General features: G+C 30.7%; 2 protein-coding genes across 2 annotated transcripts; both read right to left on the bottom strand.

The window, feature by feature from the left end:
* Window positions 1–2185: 2185 nt before the first annotated feature.
* TRIADDRAFT_56791 (uncharacterized protein) lies at window positions 2186–3692 on the bottom strand (the record flags this gene model as incomplete). Its single annotated transcript, XM_002112566.1, has 5 exons — window positions 2186–2333; window positions 2409–2524; window positions 2604–2783; window positions 3270–3452; window positions 3609–3692. The coding sequence occupies 5 exons, from the start codon at window positions 3690–3692 to the stop codon at window positions 2186–2188; spliced, it is 711 nt and encodes a 236-aa protein (XP_002112602.1).
* Window positions 3693–7143: 3451 nt separating this feature from the next.
* On the bottom strand, window positions 7144–23300 carry TRIADDRAFT_25626 (uncharacterized protein; the record flags this gene model as incomplete). Its single annotated transcript, XM_002112565.1, has 7 exons — window positions 7144–7270; window positions 7466–7663; window positions 8316–8512; window positions 21164–21275; window positions 21432–21559; window positions 22844–23038; window positions 23109–23300. 7 exons carry the CDS (start codon window positions 23298–23300, stop codon window positions 7144–7146), a joined length of 1149 nt encoding a protein of 382 aa, XP_002112601.1.
* Between the last annotated feature and the right edge of the window lie 1650 nt (window positions 23301–24950).

Genomic DNA, 24950 nt, shown 5'->3' with positions numbered 1-24950 from the left:
CGGCTTGATGCAAGATTAGTTTTATGAGTTTTACTCCTATTTATACCACGAGAGAGTAGTAACTTGTCGTATAAGATGAGGTTATCTAGTGCATAAAACATAAGAAACATTGCATACTATAAAAATCGTTGACTTTGCGTTGATGATTTTGGATAGCTGCAAATTGGTATTACTTACATAGATCTAGATACATTTGGCATGTAAAGCTCAGGCTGACTAGAATTAAGACAAATGGATTACTTAACACTAACTATAATAATTACAAATAGCTATCCAGCGGCTAACAATGATGCTTTTCTGTAAAAAACAAAGAAATCAATAGAAGTGAAAATAGTCGAAATAGAGCCAATTAATTGCTACATTTCGTGCAAACTTTGATTCTAATAGCTATTTGTAGCAATTATGAGATTATTCATTATTGCCAATTAGCTGTTTGACTATCGTAGTGGATATTAAAAACGTTTATTGGTAATATACCTTCCGTGAATTTACTATCATATTTAGGACTATATTAGAAAAATCTTGTATGTGACTCTCTTAAGTATGATGAGAATAGTTTGCAATTGGTTATTTCTAACGATTGATAATTATATTGAAAAATCTTACTTTTCTTTCGCAAGTTTGTTCTTAAGCATTCATAAGAGGTTATTACGATCGGAGGTTCAATAAAGTGACAGAAATAGACCTTCAGAGCGATCAACTTACTAAGACACCTTCTCGAGGAATAATTCGAGTATACGCCCTGCAAATTGTAGAAGACGTGTAAGATAGTTATTGTAGGTTAAGCACCATCTAGCAACAGACGGTACTGTATTATTTCACAGTTGTAGTGGAAGTTCTGTTTATTTTAATCAACTAGCCGAGCAAGGAAGATTTAAAATATTTTTAAACTCTTGCCCTGCTGGAAATTGTATTAAAATTCTCAATTTCGATTTGATAATTTCGAAAAGAATCACTTTTAGCGACTGGTTAAAAAAATACTTGCAAGGCCTTTAAATGCTCTTCTATCTCTAAGTTTCCTGTATCTGGTTTATTAATTTATCAGATAGAACTATATGAATTTTATTTTGTAGAGTAGTTTGTAAATGGGAAAGTACGAGATATTAGTGATTGCATATAAATTTTTAAATTCGGCTTAGCGATTAACGGCAACAGAATATTAGTAAATAAGCTTTAGATAACGTTGGTGAATGATCATTTCTATTTGCTATATGTGTTTTAGAAACAAGAAAAATTTACGATAGTTTTTAGATATGATGGCATTTTATTCAAGTAAATTGCAATGCAGATAAATTGATTACTAACATTGGCTGATACAAGTCAGAATAATTACTCGGAAAAATCATCTTAAATAAACAGCAATATTCTTATAACGTATTCGCATATAGATATAAACCAGTGACATTTTACGGCAAAGAATCTCAAGTCATCACAAGACGAGCTGCATTATAGTTAAGGAGATTATTGTTTCAATACCCGTGCATATTTCGAATACATTTTAGATATTATAAACAAACACAATATCGAAACACTAGTGGTGAAATGGTTGCGATATGCGAAAATTTACTGTAATAATCAAACGTAAGACTAATCTTTTGGTGATACTAAGCAAAATATTAATCCAGAATCTTCGTGATTAGTTCAATGTGAGCTACAGCATGGTAACAAGACTATATACTTTGTAAACATGATAGTAATGGATAAAATGATAGTTTATAACAATATGTGAAAAAAATAACACTGCAGTGGATGATTTCGGAACACAATGATATTTGAAACTTAATATTATGTGGTTGAGAGAGAATAGGTTGTAAATGAAATATTGATCAATATCACATATTGTATTAAAGAAATACTAAAATAAGAGCATGATAATCTATTTTACAAAGATGGTTATAATAAGAATTGATTTAAACTGGTATTTAGCAGCATTAATAATGTATTTGTTGAATATATTCCATAAATGTTATATATTGTGCCAGTATACACGCATGTTGCAGATATTTATACATTTTGTAAATTAATAGTCACCTTTACATTTTGATCAACTGATCCATCTCAGAATACTTACAGCTTATTTTAAATTAAAATCGGTTAGAATAATCTTTATTCTCTCTACGTAAAAAAAGTTATAAGGCATACCCTAATGCAGATTAAAATAAAAGTATTACTGTTTCAGATAGCATTAGCCGAAGGAATATTTTTCACTTCCATCGGCTTTAACTGCTTGTAAGACTTGATCAATCAGTTTTTTGGTTTCAGTGCGGTTGATATTGCCATGAAAGTTAATATCTGATTTTGCGTCTTCAATTAAATCTTTTAACCGACTTATTCTGAAGATAATTATAAAAAATTATATTTCATTAATTATGATTTACTGAAAGTGCTTAAAACATAATAATTCTTACTCCGTTTGTTGCCTTAAAACGAGAGCTTTCAAGTCTTTCAAATTAGTTTCCTGATCAGCTTCATTTTTATCTTCTTGAATGAATTTTAATTTGGCAGTTAAATTATGCCAAATTTGCTAAATTACATTGTTTAAGAAAGGATAACATTAAAAGATTTTGTTAACTTTTTTAAGACATAAGCTGTAAAATGTCTACCTTTTGCGAATAGCTCGAGTGTTTATCTTTCCTGATAGTTAATCCTGGACTATGCATAATCTTTTTAATGAACATCGGATATGATTCGTATGATCCAATAATTAACTGAAAATGATTTTTAGCTTGGTTTAAGCTAGCTGTTTCTTTGACTTCATTTATATCACCGACGGCAAGACCAATCTATATATTGGATTTTAGGGCATATTTCTCAGTTAATTCAGCTACTATAATGAACTAGTATGCTCAACGACACATTAGTATTACATCTTACTCATTTTTCGATGAAATTAGCATTTATAATGGCTAGCTTATTTATAATTTGTTAGGTTTTCAAACATTATAATCTAAGAAATAATCCTTAATACTAAAAGGATATAACTCATTACGGCTTTACGACTATCTAAAAGAAAGGCTGCTAGTAACAAATCATATATATCAAAATAGATACTGATATAATCCTATAGAAGTCTAATAAACTAGACTATAGAGTTATCTAGGATATATTATATCCTCATACAAAATGATTATGAAATTTAAGATTAAATCTAATCAATTACATGATAATTAACCCGCGCATAATATCTGAATTTCTTATTTCTATCAATAGAATTGCTCCATTAGCATTGGTAATAATTTTAAAGAATATATAATCTTTCTACATCTCACCAGCAAGTTTGCAAATGCAATGTTAATAACAATAACCATAATTCCAAAAAGTAATAATTCAACTTTAAACCCAGTCAATCTTCCTGTACTACTTAAATGGCTGAAGGTATCGGCATAATTAATCTCTCCAGTCATCATGGTTAATACTGTAACTATTGCGATATCAAACCCACGGAATATTGTCTGTATCAGTAATAAAGAATTCATTTAATAAGTAAAACTGCTACAATAGTGTGTTTTGATTTCTCAATGTATTGAGCTAGCGGTATCTTTTATATATTGCATCTATTACTATAACAGGAAAACATGGCTGAGAATGCGTGTTAACAATTTTCTTACCATATCGCTTAATATCATTGAAAAAGCAACAGCAAATGCGACCAGAAATAGTACAAAGACCACTGAAGCTTTAAGAATGGTCATCATGGTGGCAAAAAACATTGATATGTATAGGCCTACACCAGGAAGACTAGAATGCAAGATTAACATCATTAAACCTATACAGTAACAATCTAATCATTGCTTTATTGTAATCCTTAATATCATCCGTTAATTAAATGTACACACTACTCGTATATATACACGAAGCTGTATTACAGCTGTATGTATCTATTTAATACAGAATTGGAAAAACATTACTTGAAGAAATAAATAAACCGTCATATTCTATATATCTTTATGGTTATTAGTACACTTAAAACAGTTTTTTCTCTATTGGTAGAGTAATTTGTCTCATAACAGTGCATTTAGCAAACTATCACTTCATACGTACTTTAATAAGTAAAGTTAACTGGCATCTGTTGTAGTAAAGGTACTTTTTTACATCCACTGAACAATAGCTTTACTTTCATAAAGCTATTTTAATGATTTGTATTATAAAGAATATGAATTCTAAGTCAGCCTTACTTTCTCAATATGTATATGATGTTGACAAATAAGCAAAGAACAAGAAGCGTTCCAATACGAATACTCCCATAATTAATCGGCTTATCGAATGGTAGAGCGTAAAGCAGACCAAAGATTGATATAAGCACTTCAAATAAAGTTTGTTTCAAGAAATAGAGGAAAATTCGCCGCTGAAAATAAGAAATTGTCAAGAAAATGCTATAATTAAAACACTTTAATTCTTCGTAAATGCTTTTTAATTCAAGTTTTATTTGGGACTTTCATGACAACTCTAAGCGCTAATGTTGATATGGGAAAAGAAGCCTAACGTTATTATTAGAGTTAGAATTAGCCTGAAGATATCAATACTCACTCCAGCCAAGAAAAAGTAGCTTAAGGTTGATAAAATTACCATCACTGTAATAAATACAATAATGTTTCGAATAGGAACTCCGGGTTTGGCCTAATACAAAAAAAAAACGCAATAGATGTAATATACTGACTAGTATGCAACTGATTTCCTCATCATTAAGGTAAGATATATCGACAATTTATATATCGAATTGGGGAAAAATGAATATAAAACAAGTTTCCATTTTATTACAAAGATTATCACCGATTTTACCGCAAACTTACTATTGAAACGTAGGAATTTGGAACACTTGAATTTTGCACAAAATTCACGAAATCTATAGTATTCATGCTAATAGGAATACCCAATCCAAATAAATAGAGAATATCTAACGCTATTTTACACACGTATATAAGTTGAAGAGCTGCCTTCCTATGATTGCAGAGGAATGACAAATGATCAATGTTTCTTTTTGTACTACGTAAACGATTATCATACTTAAATTTAATAATTTAAATAGGTCTGCTCGAAGTTTAATCTAATTAATTCGTATTACTGGCAATAAAGAAGATTTTGTATCATTTTTATGATTTATCTCAAAATACTATATCATACGAATAGATAGCTCTTTTATGAAACGTTAATGTTCTTATGTACCATTTTGCATATGCATAAGCGTTAATTAAAGGATGTTTCATCAGTCTAACACGATCAAGAGCGCAAATACTCTGCAATAGACAATGAGAAGATTGTTAAAGATAATGACAGATTTTTCTCTACCTGCTACAAGTTTCACAACTGAAAGCTAAAAATATCTCATGAGGTGCAACAGATACTTAAGTTTGGTAGACAAGAGCTCATCAATGTGACAGAATATAACTCTATAATATTATGTCTATCTAAAGTAGAATGCCTTTAAAGAGATTCTTACATTCAGTGCAATATATTTTTCCTTAACATCTTGTAAATGAGTATCTTCAGGTGATGATTCAAGGTGTGTAAAATCAAAAGCTACCTAAATTTAGAAAAATAGGAATTTAAAATAATTGTTGTCATCTTTACCATTAAAATTATGCAAGTCAATTTATCGACCTTAAGAATATAAAATAGCTTGACATCAAATCTAAATTTATATGTAGCTAATTTACAGCTATCTAAACGCTATTATTTAGAACTAATGCAGAGAAATTAATTAAATAAACGGTTGATCTGATCCTTCTAGCTTGTGATAATAGCAACTAGATGGTATATACTCGTATATAACAATCATACGAGTACGTTTCAGAAAATACTTTCTACCTGTTTCCATTCATCTTTACCATATTTGCTTTTCGTATATGTTATTGATTTGTCCATAACGGCCTGAATATAAATAAACCAGAAAATGAAATTAATGGGAAGTAGAGCCATAGGAAACAACCACAAGTAAAAGTATTAATGTATTGATATAATCGATTTAATTATTTTGTCTTGACTCCTAATATAGCTTAATATTTATATCTTTTGCTGATTACTGGTCTTAAATTCATAATTGTGAAAATAAAATGATTAATTTCATACATCATTTTCGGAGCATCTCAAATTTATACCCTACAACACCACTAGAAGATAGACCGTATACTCGATATAGCACTGTTTGTTACTTACCTCTGCAACAAGGGGTAATCGTTCTATTAATCGTTTCATTGGATTATAGCCGTCAAATGATCTATTATCCATAACCCTATCCCAGCTAACATTTCATAAGGAAGTTATATTAACAAACTTAGAAATGATTCTTAATTTTAAATATATCCATATAGCTAAAGAAAATGAAATTTATTGTTTCAGCTTTAAAACAGTTCATATATTGGGAGTAGAATAATATAGTTCAATAAGTGTAAGAAATCGAGAACTTACAATCTTGTTTCAATTATAGCTAGGCCAATATCACTGTAGCGAAATTCACAAGCTATATCTAAACAGTTCTGGTCCTTATCATTTCTAACAGAAGGATCTGCACCTTTTTCCAGCAACAATTTAGCCGCTTCTATATGCCCTGACTCGCATGAAAGCACCAACGGCGTTTTCTAAGGTATAGAAATCATTTTAATGAACAAGAAAACGGGAATGTAAGTGTGATAATACTGTTACTGACGCATTCTTTCAAGCTGTACTTTTATTTAATTAACGATAAACAGGAAGTATAAATGTGATAATGCTATGGTTGATACATTATTTTTTCGAGCTGTGCTGTAATTTTGATTTAAAGTTGATGTGGAGTTCTTCAAGCAGGATTGCAGACTAACACATTAAAGTAATTACTACCCTCTTGTGTAATAAACTTCGTTCAGTTAAATTGTAAATTGATATAATGTAATTTATAAGCTGCATATGAGTATATAAGAATAATAAGCTTTGTAATCACCTGACTACTACTTTAGTAAATAGAATTTAATAAATATTTCCTGCAATAGCTTATTTAAAACAATTGAGTCAGTATTGCTCTACTGAATTATAGTGGGAATTTCTCATCTTGTGCTGGATTACTTAAAGAATTGCCTTATTTTAGATAATTTAATTTAGCATAACTTTCTTGGTTATCATTATTAATTGATATTATATTAATCTGGTCTGCATTGGTACCGCAATCCAGAATTATTCAATCCTCACCTTTCCTTCATTAAAAGCATCAACAATTGCTTCCTTTGATAGTAACAGTTGAACACTGCTGGCAAAACCATATTTTGCAGTATAGTGCAAAGGAGTCCAACCGCAATTATCCCTAGTAAAGTAAAATAAGATGCCTCAAAGTGCTACCTCTATTGCCATAGTTTTAAAATCAAGTAAGTTCATAAGCGTTAATTTTAGCTTTATATTACACATTCAATACGTATCCAAATAACATATTACATACAGTTAGTCAAATATCCTACTTTGAATGAGCTATCATACACATATTATTTTAATGTACAGTTACCTAGTATTAACATCAGCTCCATGTTTAATTAAATATTGTATAACTCGATTATTGCCGTTCTTTGCAGCTAAATGTAAAGGTCTCTGCCCAGTTGCGTTGCGTGAATTAACATTAATAAACGGCATGTGATCGGTGATAATTTTAACCGTGTCGCGATGGTTATTTAATGCAGCTAAATGCAAGATGTTATTGCTATTGCTGTCTTCATGTTGCATAACAAATTCTTGAAATCGCTGAGCCATTTGCAATAATATCTGTACATTATTTAAAATATAATTGCAAGATTCTTAGTTTCTTAGTTGATGCTGTCGAATCATTTATATTTCATTCATTCAGGTATTCTCTAACAGAAGAACTTTAACATAGATTTTGATAGTATATATTCAAGAACTTATGTTAGCTACAATTATTATTATCCTCTTACAGCTACAGATCCAGAGGATGCAGCTGTTAGTGGTGGAGTAAGCCCAAGTTTATCACGAACGTTGATGAGATCGATGCTACTGTGCTAAATGTTACAATGTAAAAAAATATTTACAATTTTGTTGCGCAACGTATCGATAATGCTATAAATCTAAAATCTCCAAACTTACTTCTATAACAGCCGTCAATGCACCTTTACAATATTTTTCTGCGATTAAATGAAGGCAGTTCCTGCCCTCTTGATCTCGTCCTTCAGTGCTTGCACCATTTTGTAATAGAAATTCGATTGCATCAGCGGCATCATGATAGGCTGCTGCCATTAACGGAGTTTGCAATTTAGCATCTCTGACTTCGACTAAGGCTCCCTATTAAAAGCGTGATCACTATAATTAATTTTTCTAACTTAATTTATTTGGCTTGGCCTAACTTCACAATATTTCTTGATCTTACATTATTCATTAAGAAATTCATCAATTTGACATTATTACTTAAAGCAGCATAATGTAAAGCCGTTCTGGATTTCGAATCAGGAGTATTAACTTTAGCACCTCTTGCAATTAAAACTTCTGTAATTTCGTAATATCCATTCAATGCAGCCAAATGTAAGGGAGTTAGAAGTTCAGACTATGCAAGTTATTTGACGAAAATATAATAACCTTAGCATTGCAATGCAAGATTAACGGTATTACTCTATTTTAGTGAAGATTTTATTCCGATCGTGGCTTAATTTTGTGTTTAAGCTCTTATATACTTACCGATTGGCTTTCTATATCTGCTCCAAAAGCAATGCATAATTTTGTATTCTGATGAAAGATAGAAATGTCAAATATTCTGAGCAATAGCCAATATTATGATTTCTAGTATTTCACATTTATGAAAGCAATTAATTATTAAAATTATTATAAAAAGAATCTTATTACGGCCCCGCTTACATAACTAAGCCTAAAGCAGTAAAACTATTTTATATCGAAACATTTTAAGGCGAGAGATACCTCGACAGATCCTGAATCAACTGATAAATGAATAGCTGTCATTCCAAGTTCATTTGGAACGAGTACATAATCATGTTTTCCCTGTGTAGCGGCTAATCAAGGCAGATAAAAAATAAGTAGAGTTTCATTCCTTTATAGAATTTAACAACTGCACAATCTATCAAATATTATGATTTAGTAGTAAAACTATATTGATAATTAGATCCAGACTTGCGCGACAGTTAGCAATGAAAATATATGTAAAATACTTCCTGTATGTCAATCTGAAGGTATGGGCTAGCAGAAACAACTCAAAGTAAGTTAGGTTAAAGCTTAAGCATTTACCAAATTCTAGTATTATTTTCATTATTTCAGTTTTCTTTCGCTTGGCTGCTAACAGCAATGCTGTATGACCAGGCACATCTTTTCTATAAATATTTGCTCCACTTCGAAGCTAACATTAAATACAGCATTTTTAGCATAATATTATAGATTTAACAAAATTAGAGATCAAATTAGCAGAATTTAAGGCGATGTTCAGAGATTATTAATTATTAGAATAGTTAGTAAAAAGACTACTACCGAAACTGATAATTTACTCTGCGTTTTTTTTATATTTTCATACACTGATCAAGATTAACAGCAATTATCAACATAGATTCATATTTGTCTGTTAAATTATTAAGCTGTAATCTATAACTAAGTTTAAAGCTAAATTATCTAGCAGCTCAAGGAAGATTACCACCTACATACACTAGTACTCCGTTTTGCTTATTTTTATATTTTCATGCACAAATCAAGATTAATAACAATTCTTATCGACTTATGCTTGTACGTAATAACTAAATTTAAAGCTAAATATATCTAACAGCTCAAGGAAGACTACCACCTATATTAGTAAATTTATTCTGCATATTTTTATATTTTTATGCAAAAATCAAGATTTAAAACAATTCTTAAGTAATCTTGCTTGCTTGTCTAATCGAATATATATGTATAACATATATATGTATATATATATATGTATATATGTATATATATATATATATATATGTTTGCATGCAGTACGCTATAGCTAAATTTACAGCTAAAAATATCTATTGGCTCCAGTTTAAAGATTAAATAAACTCTAATTTCACTTACCAGCTTTTGCACGATATTTTTAGAACAAGCTGCTACTGCTAAATGTAGCGATGTTTCTCGCTCTTTATCATAGGCGTTAATAATGGTTCGGGTCACTTTCTTGAGGTCGGCCTCATATAAAATAGTCTAAATAGATACAGTTAAATATTACATTATTTTATGATTTATTTGAATAAGAAAAGCGGAATGATTCCATAAATTATGCCTAGATCTTTCTGAAATATCAAATTGAATATTACCTCCACAGCTTCATTACTACCATTTTCGCAGGCATAATGCAAAGGTGTTCTTAGAGTACTATCGACGACATCAAGCATGGCATCATTTTGGAGTAGAGCTTTGACTGCTGCACATGAATTATGTTTTGCAGCTAGATGTAATGGTGATACTTCGGCGTTTCCGATGGTAACATCAATAGCTAGGTAATAGTAAAAACGCTTAGTTTAGGTAGAGATCTTTAAAAGAAGCTAATTTCTTACAATATGACGGTGATTGCAATAGAAAATAAATTGGATACAGCGATTAAGAAGTAATGATTGCTAATAGCACCTGCTTCGTGTTTTGCTAGGCAGTTAATAATTTCACCGCGATTATGGATAGCTGCATGATGCATAAGAGTTAAGCTATTTTCGTCTGGATAATTGATTCTATCCAAGTAAAATCGTGACTTAAATGCCCTTTTTAAGTCATCTAAATTTCCCTTTTTAACTGCCTAGATATGAAAGAAAAAAGTAACGAATTGATCCGTAATATAGAATAATATTAATAGCTATTTAATAATTTAATATAACTTAAATAAAGTTAGCAAGGCAATTTTTAGAATTAAGATAAAGCAATGCGGGACATTTTTAGGCCTAGCAGTATATCTCATCAGGATCGTCAATATTGATTGATTCACAAAGTACAATAAGCTTGCTGAAATACGTGCTAGCGCTTTTTTTTTCTAATAGACCGGAAAGGTGGTATCCGGTAAGCGATTTGTTATGTTTCATGCTGGAAAATAGTTTAATTAAGGATTGTCATCATCAATCAATAAATCAGACTTTGGCATTGGATAAGCTTTTAACCGGAAAGTTATATTCTTATTGAAATTCATTGAACCAGTCTACTGCTTGATTGCTTTTCAATCAAATCTTGCATGAATTTACTTTATTTGAAATATCCGTGATAGTATATTTGCGGCGTTTTTATAATAGGCTTAAATGTAGTATGAAATCAATGTGCAATGCATATATACTTGAAGTAGCTACAGATCATTCTTTGGATGGTACTTGCCTGAAATAAATTTGGTTGACTAATTAATCAGAATCGGACATTGTTGAATAAATGTAGGAATCACTATTAAAGTTAGATGAGATAGTATAGAAAACTCAATGATTTATATTGGATTATAGTACTAAGCCGATTTTGTAGAAATAATATGAAGACAAATGCCTGCCGTGTCAGGAGATATTTACATGGCAATGGTGTGAACAGTACAGGTATATAATGCAAGATTAGATGATTTGATGTGATGTAGAGAGAAAATTCGGAGCCAGTGTAATGATACATTAAGACAGTAGTCTATTACCTGCTTTATTGCTTCTGTTTTATTTAGATCTACGTGCAAGCCTTTTGATGTATGTAATAAACATTACTATTACCCGAATCTACCAGTTAGAGTTTCTTTAGGAGTAACGATAGACGGTCTAATAGTAGTGTTAGTGGCTACTATAATCAAATAGAAATTTTAACCCGATGTATCGGCTGATATGTGGAAGAAGATAGCAAACACTTCACATTATACTCAATGCAAAGTTTTAATGAAGAATAAACAACATAGAGGGATAAGAAATAGAATAATACTTAGTAAAATTTTAGCTAATTATACCAAGAACGAACTGGCGAAGAATTAATCACACGTTACCTGTACCCATATTCACTAATATGTTAAAAAGTTTATCACATCTAGATTTTTTCCTGATTATTTAGCAGAATTACTAATTCTTATACTTTATAAGTGAAAATGGAAGGCCATCTGGCGATTTTTAATCTTGTAAGGTTACAACAATTTTGATATTTCTACCCGATACATAATTATTGTAATTACGATTCCAATTGCCAGTTCATTATTAGCATTGTTATTTTTATTTTAATTGAAAAGATTTTCCTTATACTATTTTTTTCTGTAATGGCTCTGGCGAAAATTTTCAAGCTATAGCGCGTAGAAATAGAAAAGTTGTCGTCGTATTTCTAATACGAAAATCCTACAGATACACTAAAAAGGGCTGTTTCTGACTGTCAAACTATCTACGTATTTATAATTTTATCCTCAATCATGTAAACCAAACAAAAAATTTTAACTCTTTAATTAATAATGCTTCTAGTACTAATGTTATCACTTAGGGAAAGGTGGCCTTTTCATTTAAGATAGGTAATTAATACCATTTAACTTCATCGATAGCAAAATAAATATTATCAAAAATACATAACGTTTTAAATCCTTGTCTATCTTTCAATGTAAAGTAACGTTGTACATTAAAAGAAGGCCTTACCATTTATTCATAGTTTAAGCTCGTACATATCTTAACTTACATCATAAACGTCTATTCCACCCATTTTTGCAATAGCTAAGCTAAGGCTTACGAAAGATCCTGCAACTAAATCAGACATTTTCCTTCCATGCACTTTCTCCGATGTTGAATTTAACTTATTCGCATGATTCGTCTTTTTCTTCCTAAAAGGCGGAAAACATACGGTCGTTCCTTCCTCGACATCACTACTATTATCGGTACTACCAGGCATAATACTGATCCTATTTACTTTCGCCATTATAATAAATGAAAATTTCTATTACAGCCTAAGCATAAATCCACTAGTAACTTGATTGATGATGAACAAGGAAGCTTTCTAGACTTGAGTGACGGATAGATCCAAGTCTGTACAATTAAGTGATACTATAACTAAAAATAGGATAAAAAATAACTGGCCTATCCTATCATTAAGTTAATAGTCATTATTAATTCTATTGCCATCAGATATGATACATTATTTTAAAACTATTCTAAACAACATCTGACTATTTACTCCATTTACTCCATTGAATCGCAACTGATTAACAACTATTTCCGGCTAAATTTGAAAAGAAAGAGCTAATCACTCGATGAATAAGTTCAATGGTTGCTATGGATACCATGTCATATTGTCTGACAGAAATCTTCACTTTTTGAACATTTCTTCAAGGATGAAATTGAATTTCTTTATATCAAGAACAATTAACGCCTGCAGAGTGTATTCAGCAAAGAATAATGTAAAGTTTATGACGAACATAACGCGCCCAAGACGTACCGAATAAACTTCAGCTGTCACGGTACGAACTACCGTGAAGAAATAGCTATCTAAATTTGGTTAATATAATATAGTGATATTATATTACAACTAGTTACTTACTATAGGAATTACTCTAATTATAAATGTGTTACAGTAAATTTAATGCTGTGCTGTAATGTGCACTGATTCTGTGAATGGACATATTGTAGTCCGACTGTGAAAAACTAGTTATCTCACCTAAGTATTTTTATAAGATGACTTGTGAATGTTAGCTGCTGTAGAAGTGTATATAAGCCCGTCAGATAGTTGAATAAAGCAGTTCTCAATTGTCTAGTTGAGTTTAACGTAGAATCAAAGGCGTCTAAATTCTTGTGAGTATGGATACTGAATCCCGGAGACTATAGTAATTTAGAGATTTGTTTTACGTTATCCTTGTCACGAAGCTGGTTTGTGACATCAGCATATTGCATAAATTATCATGTTATCGTCATCATGAATATGTTTATTCATTCGTCGTGGTTTATATCATCAACTCGTTCTGAATAGCAAGCAATAGCTCAAAAATTTATAAATACCATTTGCAGCTTGTCAGTGTTTGTGTATACTAGAAATAGAAAGGGAGATGGCTAATAAATAAGAAATCATTATCGACAAGAATAATGCAAAATTTACGACGCATAGAATACGCCCAAGACTTACTAAATGAACTGTGGCATATTGCATTAATTAGCATGTAACCGCTATCATAAATACACTTTTGGATTCATCATAGTTTGTCACATAAATTTGTTCTGAATAGCAAGAAATATAATAGAAGTTTATAAAAACTATTTGCAGATTGTCTTAGTTTATATGTGTGTCGTGATCAGCCCACGACAAGGAAACCTGGGTCTTTTAAAATAGTTTATTAAACCAAGGTAGTCTTGACATCCAAGGCTACTCTAACTACACGCGTACACTACTCGGTCAATCGTCAACTCTACAGCTAATTACTCCGTCACAATGTGCTACAAATAGAAAGAGATATGTCTAATGAAATGAGAACGATGAGCAACGAGTTGCTGTATAGGAATTCTTGACTTTGTTCCAGTGATTTTAGTGACCTGTAAGTAAATATGGATCCGATAAATCTTGATAAAATTGGCAAGCAATTCTCAAGCCTTATAGTATAGAGATACGTGGACTACTTACTAGTACTGACTAAAACGATTTAAAATAATTGCCCAGCATCAGATCCAAATACAATTTTGACGATTAATAAAGGAAACGAAATAATCATACCAGACTAGTAATTTAATTTTTGTAATGATTATGACTCCATTAACTGCTAATTGATGTCATAATTATTTTTTAATTGTTCATCAATGATGTGCAAATCCATTTTTAATAGCTATTGAAAATAAAATTATGCAAATTTAAAGTATAGAAGTTCACAAATTTGCTGTAGCAATTTCTGTAACCTGCCTATGAGCATTACTCTAGTAGATCTGATATAGTTGGTGAAAGACAATTAATTATAAGTGGAACAACAATCATTACGGTTTACTTGCACCATATTAATAACTCAGACTAGCTTGAATTGACTGTTTGAGCGAACTATATAGAATTTTTAGAAAAATACTTTTAAGCTATAATATATATATAAACGTACAAGTAAGGAATCATTAACTTTAAAGTTTATTAACTTAGTTTCTAGCAATCATTAAGATTTACTCGTGCTTAATTAATAACTCAAACTTTCTCGAATGGAATATTTAGGCAAACTCTATTTAGTTTTCTAAAAATTCTTATAGGTGAAGATATATATAGTTATTGGAGTAGAAAAGGAAGAATCTAGAGCACGGTTGAAATGGTTTGTTGGTGAAAAATTTCGAGCAGTAATATATTAATGGTTTATTTTGTATAATTGGATCTCCAGCAAAAGGCTTTATTTTTATCTAACCGTTTGTACTGAGATATGGCAAAAATTAATATGCTATATTTACGTATTGGCCAGCGGTAAAACAATTCTGAATCATAGTGTGTCATACAAAGTTATATCGATATATTTTTTCTGTAGTTCTTGGATCTTTAATCATATTTGCAAGTTAAGTAGAGATGAAAAGCCTTTAATCGAATGATTTACTTGTACGCCAACTTGCATTAATTAAAATACTATGAGCTACTCATACCAACGACGTGAGATAATTCCATTTCCAAATACTATAAGATTAAATTATCGGTCGTTTCTTAGCCACTATTTTATTTTTGCATTATCAGCAACCTAATACTGGGCCTCGTAAATTGTATAGGTAGGGAAGAGAAATAAATCAAGTTAAGTTAGAAATACTAGTAACTACAGTGGCTCGATAGCTGTTAAACTATACTGCAATGTAGCAGTCACCTAGGTAGATTTTATCTTTAGAATAAAAGTAACCTTCTAAGTAGCTTAGGCAGATTTTGTCTTTGGAAAAGTAATCTCTAGATGACGCAAGTGGATTTTGTCTTTAGAAAAGTAATCTTTTTTAAATGAATAACAGTACAAAATCTATGTCGGAAATTAAATAGAAATATTCTTGGCATATCTGTATTAATATTAATTATTATCTCATTGCTATGGCATCAAAGGATAGGTTACGGTAGTTTTACGCTAAAATTTCTGCAAATTAAACTTATTTACATTAAGAATATATGACCGAATCAACATGTAAGATCTATGTAATATTTTGATTCTGCAATTTAGAAATTTTTTGTAGTTGCTCCATAATTTCTTTATTTTCAAATCTGGCAACGGTACCCTGAAAGTTGACGTCGGATTTCACATCCTCTAATAGCTCTTTCATTCTGATCATTCTGAAGATAAACCAGGCAATATATGTTATCAGACTCTGTAAATTCTAAGTTCACTTTTCCCTTTTAATACTTTGTGTCGTCAAAATCTTGTTAGAAATTACTAAATTAATAATCTATAAGATAATCTAAACTCACTCAATTTCCTGCGCAGCTACACGATTTTTCAGCTCTGTAAGTTCCGATTCTTGACAAGTGTCTCCACTATCCTCTTTAACTGGCTTAATGTAAGCGGTGAGGAAATTCCATTGCCGCTACATGTTAAATAAAAATTGTAATGATTATTTTTAATCCATATGAAGTGATCTAGTCTCGTTATAGATATGACATATACAAATGTATAAATTAGGTAACACTTTATTTGCAATTCAAATTTGACTTTACAAAGTATTTTTAGCTATAGCTGTTTCCTTTATATATTATTATTTTAATCACGCAAGAAATATTAAGAATATTAAATTACAAAGTTGACTAACCCTTTTAAATAGGCCAGTATTCTGGTCTATCCTAAATATAAGTGTGGACTTGTACATTTTTTTTTTCAGAAATAATGGAAAGGCTTCATAAGACCCGATAATAACTTGTAATTGACCATCTAATTGGTCTAAATTTGCACTTTCTCTAACTTCATGGATATCACCCACAGCTAAACCCACCTTAAAATCAAAAAATTATGCCACAATGAAAAAGAGTTTAGCTTCTTTAACTGCACTTAAAAATCGCCATTTGTATTCGGATATTGACTATTTACCGTATTTCAACACATAAATATCAGAAACTAATGCAATCTGTTATAACATAGTTCTAGACCATAATTTCTGGTTACAATAAAATCATAAAATTTCTTAAGGAAAAATACTAACCAATAAGTTGGCGAACGCTATATTAATAACGATGATCATGGCAACAAATAGTAGTAACTCAATCTTGAAACCCTGCAATCGCCCTGTACTTTTTAATCTTTCAAAAGCCTCGTAATAGCCTAATTCTCCTACCATCATCGTCATAACCGTGACAACCGAATAATCAAGGCTACTAAAAAATGGCTATAGAAGCAAATATGAAAGCAATTTCTGAATATTACACTAAGATAAGAGCTCTTTCAAAGATAAATTATTAGAAGTTCCGCAGTCAATTTGAAATTCAATATCGCCTTTATCGTATTATGCTGTCGATTTCGAAATTACCAAATCGTTTAGGATCATGGTGAATGAAAGGGCAAAGGCAACAACGAATAACATGAACACGAAGGAAGTCATAAAGATTGTTTTTATGATATTGAGGAACATGGCAATATACAGCCCAATGCCGTATAAACTAAAATCAATGAGAAGAAAAATTCGGTCATAAGAAATTTTCTAGCAGGTTTAAGTTTCCTAAACTTGTTTCTTATATTATGCAAGGCTATTTCTAGGATTATGCTTTAAATTTTCAATCTGGCGTTCTTTCATTCCCACTATTATTAGAACTAAAATAAAATTAATCATCGACATTATTTTAAAACGATTAATTTACTTGCGTAGAACAAGGATAATGTTTACAAAAAGTAAAAACACCAGAATAGCGCCAACACGTATTACAGAATAATCGATTGGCTTATTGAACGGCAAGCAGTAAACATAACCCACAGCGGCAATAAGAACTTCAAAAAGGTTCTGCTTCATTAAATCTAGAAAGACTCTTTTCTGTTATAATTTAAAAAGGGAAAAACTTAAAATAATACTATTCTGGATTGATTAACTACAAGTCAAGCAAGTAGCTATTTCTTAAATTAGTATAAATTAAAGCTGATTGAATGTCTGATGGAGTGTTATGATATTATCAATAATAAAATTAGATTGAAGTTATTTAACCAGGAAGTAAAAATTCTAGCTGAAGTTCTTAATTTTTATAGCCTAGATATTGCTGGCTGAGTGAATTTTATGTAATATCAGTTCAAAGCACGTATGTTTGTATAGTAGCAAAGCTTGAATAGTTCCTTTAATAGGTTGCACTTTATTAATAGCAGACACTAGATATCATCTAAAATTTATCATTCATGTTGCATCAACTTACTCCAGCAAAAAGGTAATAAAGAAGTGATGTCAGCATCGCTGTAACGGTTATAAATACAGCTAAATTTCTACCAAAAGATCCAGGAAGTTGCTAAAGCCAAAAAGAAGAATAGAGTTTAAAACAGAGGGTACGAATCTTAAAATTAAAGACTAGTAAACTACCTGTATATATTGCGTTAATATTCAAGAAACAGTCTATCAAATACCTGTTAACCATATTAACTATGCCATTTGCCTACGAGATCAACTGTAAAGTTAACTCCAGTCAAATTTGTACATTATTCCGTGAAGTAATTCTGCTAATATTTTAACTCTATTTTGTTAATATACATGAGTGTGATAAATAACCGCTCTACTGCACTAAATACTCTATCGGTTTATACTTGCTAACTGTAAGCAACGACTTACTGGAGTAAAGTTCGTAAAGTATACCGCTAATTTTCTCTATATTTATCAAGCTTACTAATATCAGAAATTTACTAATGCTATTAAATACAATTATAATCTCTTACAATCATATCATATCTATTTGTAGAACCATTATAAGACGTTGCGTTAAGAAATTCTATAGCATTTAAACCAATTGGGATAGATAAGCCAAATAAATAAATTATGTCGGTAAATATTTTCAGGAAATACAAATAATTTAATACAGATTTCCTAAAAAGATAGCAATAAAAGTTTACAGATTAATGCTATGCCATTCCGTTTCGGTCAGTTCATGGGTTATAGATCCATAGAAATCAAACGATCGATTATAATTATCTAACGTTACTTTAATGTCTAGCTTACGATGATATTTACTAAAAACTAGTCTTCCATGCTTTATAAAAATTCGAAGCAAACTAATTTTAACTCAACTTTAAAAGAAAGTTTTAAAGTGTTTGCGTACCATTTCCAGAATATAAACGCCTTTATTAAAGGATGTTTCATTAATCGTGTCCTTTTATATTGGCTAATACTCTAAGCAGATTTCAAATTTTCGCAATTACATAAATACCGAGCAGATTAGGGTGCTAAAGTTTCAGAAATTAATTCTAGATAATCTTTAACCCTAGTTTACTTACATTAACTGCTATATATTTATCATGAACATCTTGTAAATGGACATCTTCAGGTGGTGATTCGATAAATTTGAGGTCAAAATTAACCTGGTCGACATAAGTTAGATATTTTAGCTATTATTTTTATTAGAATAAAATATCGCTTTATCCGAACTGTTTATATTTAATAGGTGCGATGAAGCACATATTGAGGTATGTCCGCATTATTTTCTTTCTTCTACCTGTCCAGAATGTGTGTATACTGTATCGATGCGACATTTCCTTACCTGTTTCCATTCTTCTCTTCCGTATTTACTCTTCGTAAAAGTAAAAGATTTATCCATGACAGCCTAGCAAAAGTAGTTAGTACTAGATATTATTGGATTTAAGATTTATATTCACATGATGATTGTAATGCTTTATGGTTACTCTTGAAGTAGTCCTATTTCAATTTGATTATGATTTATAATAGCTGAAATTTCGATTTTATCATGGCGATTACTTATTCGAGCATAATTGTTCCTAGCTACCTCAGCCACTTTAGGTAATCTTTCAATTAGCCTTTTCATAGGGTTATAGCCATCATAGGCTCTATTTTCCATCACTCTTTGCCAACTGTATGGATAGAAATAGGCTCAAATTAGTGAGCTACATTGATAATTCCTTTATGGTGCTTATTTAAATTGCATTTAGTGACTGTACGAAAAATGGTTATATTAAGCAGCAAAACACTTATATTTAAAGTATCCTTAGACTCGTAATCATTGATTAATTAGTAGCACATGATCCAAAAATTTAAGCAAATGTAAATGAAAATTATATTGACGCTACAGATTTGCATATTACCCAAGTATGCTGAGTGTTACATTATTGAATCAGTACGCAACATGTCCTAAGTAAGCAGTTTTACTGTTTGACTTACAATTTAGTTTTAATAATTTTTAGGCCAATGTCCTCGCTTCGGTATTCGCAAGCTATATCTAGACAATTTTGCCCTTTGTCGTTCAGTAAAGTTGGATCAGCACCATGATCTAGTAAGATCTGAACCACTTCACTAAACCCCATCTCGCAAGCAATGAGTAGTGGGGTTTTCTATTTTATTTTGAAAGTACCGGATGTTAGTTACGTAAAATAGATAGTATAGCGGGAGTCGAGATTATTAAACTAAATTTAATAACCAATAATTACTGTAATCATTTGTAATTTATTGGTTATGTCTATATAAGTATTTATTATTACACTATTAAGAGCGAGAAAGAATAATGATATGCTCGGAGATTTAATGGCAAGTTGGTGGGATTATCTTCACGAGGATATGAGCGTTATTTGCTGCTGATTGTTAGAATAAAATAGGTTTTATATCATAAAGATTATTAGGCCATAAAAATTGTCATAAAATTTTCTAGTAGAATTAGAAATGAAAGTAAACTATCAAGTACGGTTTGAATAAATCCATAACTAATATTTAACCCTATGATCAATTTAAGTTATCTTTGAATTACTAACTGTTAAAAGTTAGAAATACAGATGTTCATATCCTTTCTAATGTACTGTACTTATGTCAGTATAACAACGTACTAAATCTAATATTCTAACATTTACTGGAGTACTAACAAAGGACAGAAGTGTACTGCTGCTTTCAGCTAATTCGGCGAAGTAGACACCTTAAAATTCCTTAAACTTGACATTGGTCTAATCAAAATTCCTGCTAGAATTGAATTTTTAGGCTTAATATTAATGTTGAAAATAAATTCTTATCTGTTCTAAACCGTGATAATAAAGTCGCAATACAGTGCTTAGGTAGGTAATTACATAATAGGAAACTCTTTTTAGAAAGGAATGGATTTGAATTAGATTCTGGCAAATAGTGGTAGCTTGTCAATTCCAAAGACTTAATCTTCATTGTCCAAAAGATACTTAACTTACTTTTGCATCATTATAAATATCCACTTTGTCATCGAGCGATAGTAACAACTTGACAGTCGCTGAATAGCCATACTTAGCAGCGTAATGAATTGGATGAAAACCGCGGTTATCCCTTTAAAACATTTCCAATAGGAGTCAAACATGTATTAATGTTTATGATTTAAAATACTTTAAATCTACATATTCTATACAGTACGATACTCGGACAAAATTTAATGTAATCCTTTTTTGATTCCAGTAGCATCAGAGCATCCTTTAAAGTACTTACCTACAGTTAATATCTGCTCCTCGTTTAGTTAGCATTATAATGACACGATTATTTCCATTAACAGCGGCAAGATGAACTGCTCGCTGTCCTAAGATATTTCGAGCATTAACATTTGCAAACGATTCACCCTCGACAGTGAGAGCTTTAATGGTATCACGATGATTATTTTTAGCCGCCAAATGATAGATATTATTGCCATTACTATCTTCGTGAACTTTGATTTGATCGCCATACATGGTTAAAATTTGATAAAGTATCTAGGATGTATTTCAAAATATTAAAACATAAATGAGCCTAACTAGCTATAAAATTACTATATTTATAAGACATAATACGGTCTCAAACTTGATATAGTATCGATCGATGTCTATTAATACTAACTGTAAGGGCTCCTGATTCTGCAGCAAGCAAGAGTGGAGTTAAACCACCATTGTCAGGAACATTGAGGAGCTCTATACCACCGTTCTGGCAAGAAATAGATGCAAAATCTTGTTACTAAAATATCTACACAATATCTCCTCTGATAAAATGCTAATACACTGCATGGTATTATGAATATTCGCTAATTGTTACAATCGTATCGTGTATGTATTCAAACGAGTAAACAGGTGATTCTACAAGCCATTTGCTAGGGTAAAAATACATTTTAGGTGAAATTACATATTCAGCAAATGAAACAAACTTAAATTACAGAAGATTTATGTTATTACTGTGATAGGTATGCTAGAAGACTACAGTTAGACTGGCAGACGCGGTTTGTTTCTCTTAAAAGCTAGCAGTTATGGGATGAAATTACTCGATATTTGCGATAAGTACGATTAATTTTTATCAAAAGGTAACACGTACACGGGTGTATTTAAATAAATCGAATCAATTGCAATAATGTTAGAATGACTAAAATTTAAAAATGGTATCCAAGAAAATTTATATCGTTATTACAATCTCTTATTAGAAGTTTGAATTACGAAGATAGGAATTTTTATTTCGTTTTCAGTAGCCATTACGGTAATTGAAATGTAAAATTACAGTCATTGCTATCGAGTTATGTTGGATAAAAATCAGTTTATGTTCGAAGTAAATTAAGATTATTATCATTATCTGCCATCAAAATCTACAATTATGCCTTGCATGATGCAAAGAATTAACCATTTTCGCTTAAAAGTGTTATATAATAATTAATTACAAAATAAAATTAAAATATTCCAAGTTTAATATCCGAAACATGCTTAAATGGATGAGATTAATATTGTTCTTGTTGTGATTACAGCATATCATTCAAAGACTGAATATTTAGAAGGAGATGAGAGTTCTTAAATATTCGAATTTACAGTTAGATAAAATATAACAGAATTAAAGCCACTGCAATGCAATGATATTAATCGAAGTAGATATTTCATTTTAGATCTACTTACTTGCATGATAAGTTTAAACGATTTTGAAGTGCCTTTATCGGCAACAATGTGCAGGATGGTTCTACCTTGAATATCTTGACCTGAAATAGCTGCCTTTTGTTCCAACAGAAAGGCTATAGCATCGCTACAGTCATGACTTACTGCAACCATAAGGGGTGTTTGCAAACTACCATCCATTGCTTCTAGATATGCGTCCTTGGTAGACCAATTAATAATCGATCAGCTTGAGTAAGATACTTTTAAAATTCAAAATTGAACATCTTACGTTATCTAGCAGTAATTTCATTATTTTCACATTATTGCTAATAGCGGCATAATGTAATCCTGTTCTTGATGCGGAATCAGGTGTATTAACTTTAGATCCTCGTTTAATTAATTGATTTACAATATCGTAGAATCCATTTAATGCAGCCACGTGAAGGGGTGTCAAGAGATCATTCTGTTTAATAGCAAACATGGAAAATATCTTCAATTGCATAATTTTAAAAATATCGTTACTCAAATTAGAATGCAGTTAAAGTAAAATAGCTCATTAAAACCCAATTCGCTTCAAATATTTATTGAGACTGTAACCATGAATTAATTAAACTAAAAGGATAGAAGCAAATATAAAAACTTACCGATTGATTTTCAATATCGGCATCATATTGCAAACATAGCTCTGTATTCTAGTATAATATAAATCAAGTATATATTAAATCACCACAGTTTAAGCAGGAAGGAAAAAGAATAGAATAAATTAACATTACGGTACATTATGTCAAATATGTATAGTATTTTAAATCTATTATACTTTGATCCTAGAATAAAAATTTTTACTACCTTAATCGAACCAGAATCTACTGCAAAGTGAATAGCAGTCAACCCCATTTCGTTAGCGATACTAACATAATCGTTATTCCCCTTCGATTTGGCTGTAATGATTAATATATTATAGTAACTTATATAATTCGACGCAAAATAGAATAAAAGTCGAATATTGCAATCTTTTCTTCAATAGATAAGCTATACGATAAGTAATTTAGTTTCTATAAACACATATGTTAAAGATATAATAGTTAATGATGCCTTTATCTATTTCTCCATGTACCAAAACACTAAATTATAGATGATCAAAGCAAATAATAAGTAATTAACATGTATATGAGTATACATATATGGACTAATACTGCATTTCTAAACATAAAATTCAGCCGATATTTCGTATTTTATTGCTATAGTAATGGAAATAATCGTGTCTATCGTGCCGTTACCTAAGAGTTTAATTTTGACAAGCCTATCAACATACCATAACGCAATAGAAGTTGTATGATGTCAGTTCTCTTCCGTTTAATTGCAAGATGTAGTGCAGTATGTCCTCCGATATCCTTTCTATAAATATTAGCTCCGTGATGTAGCTGATGAATGTATTTTCCATTAGTATTACAAAAATTAGAAATTTTACATTAAAGAAATAGGTTAGGGTTTGCTAGAAAAATCAAATTGGAATCACTTTAAATCCATTCTACTTACCAATAATTCTACCGATCGAACTGTGCATGATATTGCAGCCAAGTGCAATGGCACAGTTCGTTCTTTATCGTGACAGTTTATTATATGTGGAATGGTTGAGTTGGGATTAGATTCACCCATGATAACCTGAAAGATGTAAAATGAGTAGGAATAATAATGGGCAACAACCACTATATAAAATGCAAAGTAACTAAAACTGTTAGGACGGCAATTTAGTATTAGGGAGAAGACCTGACTAAGGGATAAATACGACATCTTATTTATCTTAGCTTAAAGATTAAGGGTAAAAGCTTACCTCAATTGCTTCATTACAACCATTCTTGCAGCAGATATGCAATGGAGTACGACCTTTTCTGTCGACACTGTCAATACTAGCATCATTTTGGATAAGAGTACGTATAGCATCGCAGGAATTATGTTTAGCAGCTACATGAAGCGGTGATTCTTCACCATCACCAATTTTAATATTTGTTTCTAGATTAGATATCAAATGAAGGTATAAAATTATGATCGAAATTTCAGCATTACAGTAAATGATATTGGATGTGATATAGGCTAACAATTTAACAAGATACTAATTAATTCTATATTTAAA

The sequence above is a fragment of the Trichoplax adhaerens genome, genomic scaffold (assembly GCF_000150275.1).
Source record: "Trichoplax adhaerens TRIADscaffold_5 genomic scaffold, whole genome shotgun sequence".
NCBI lineage: Eukaryota > Metazoa > Placozoa > Uniplacotomia > Trichoplacea > Trichoplacidae > Trichoplax > Trichoplax adhaerens.
Note: the sequence above shows the minus strand (reverse complement) of the source record. Positions and strands in the feature narration are given on the sequence as shown.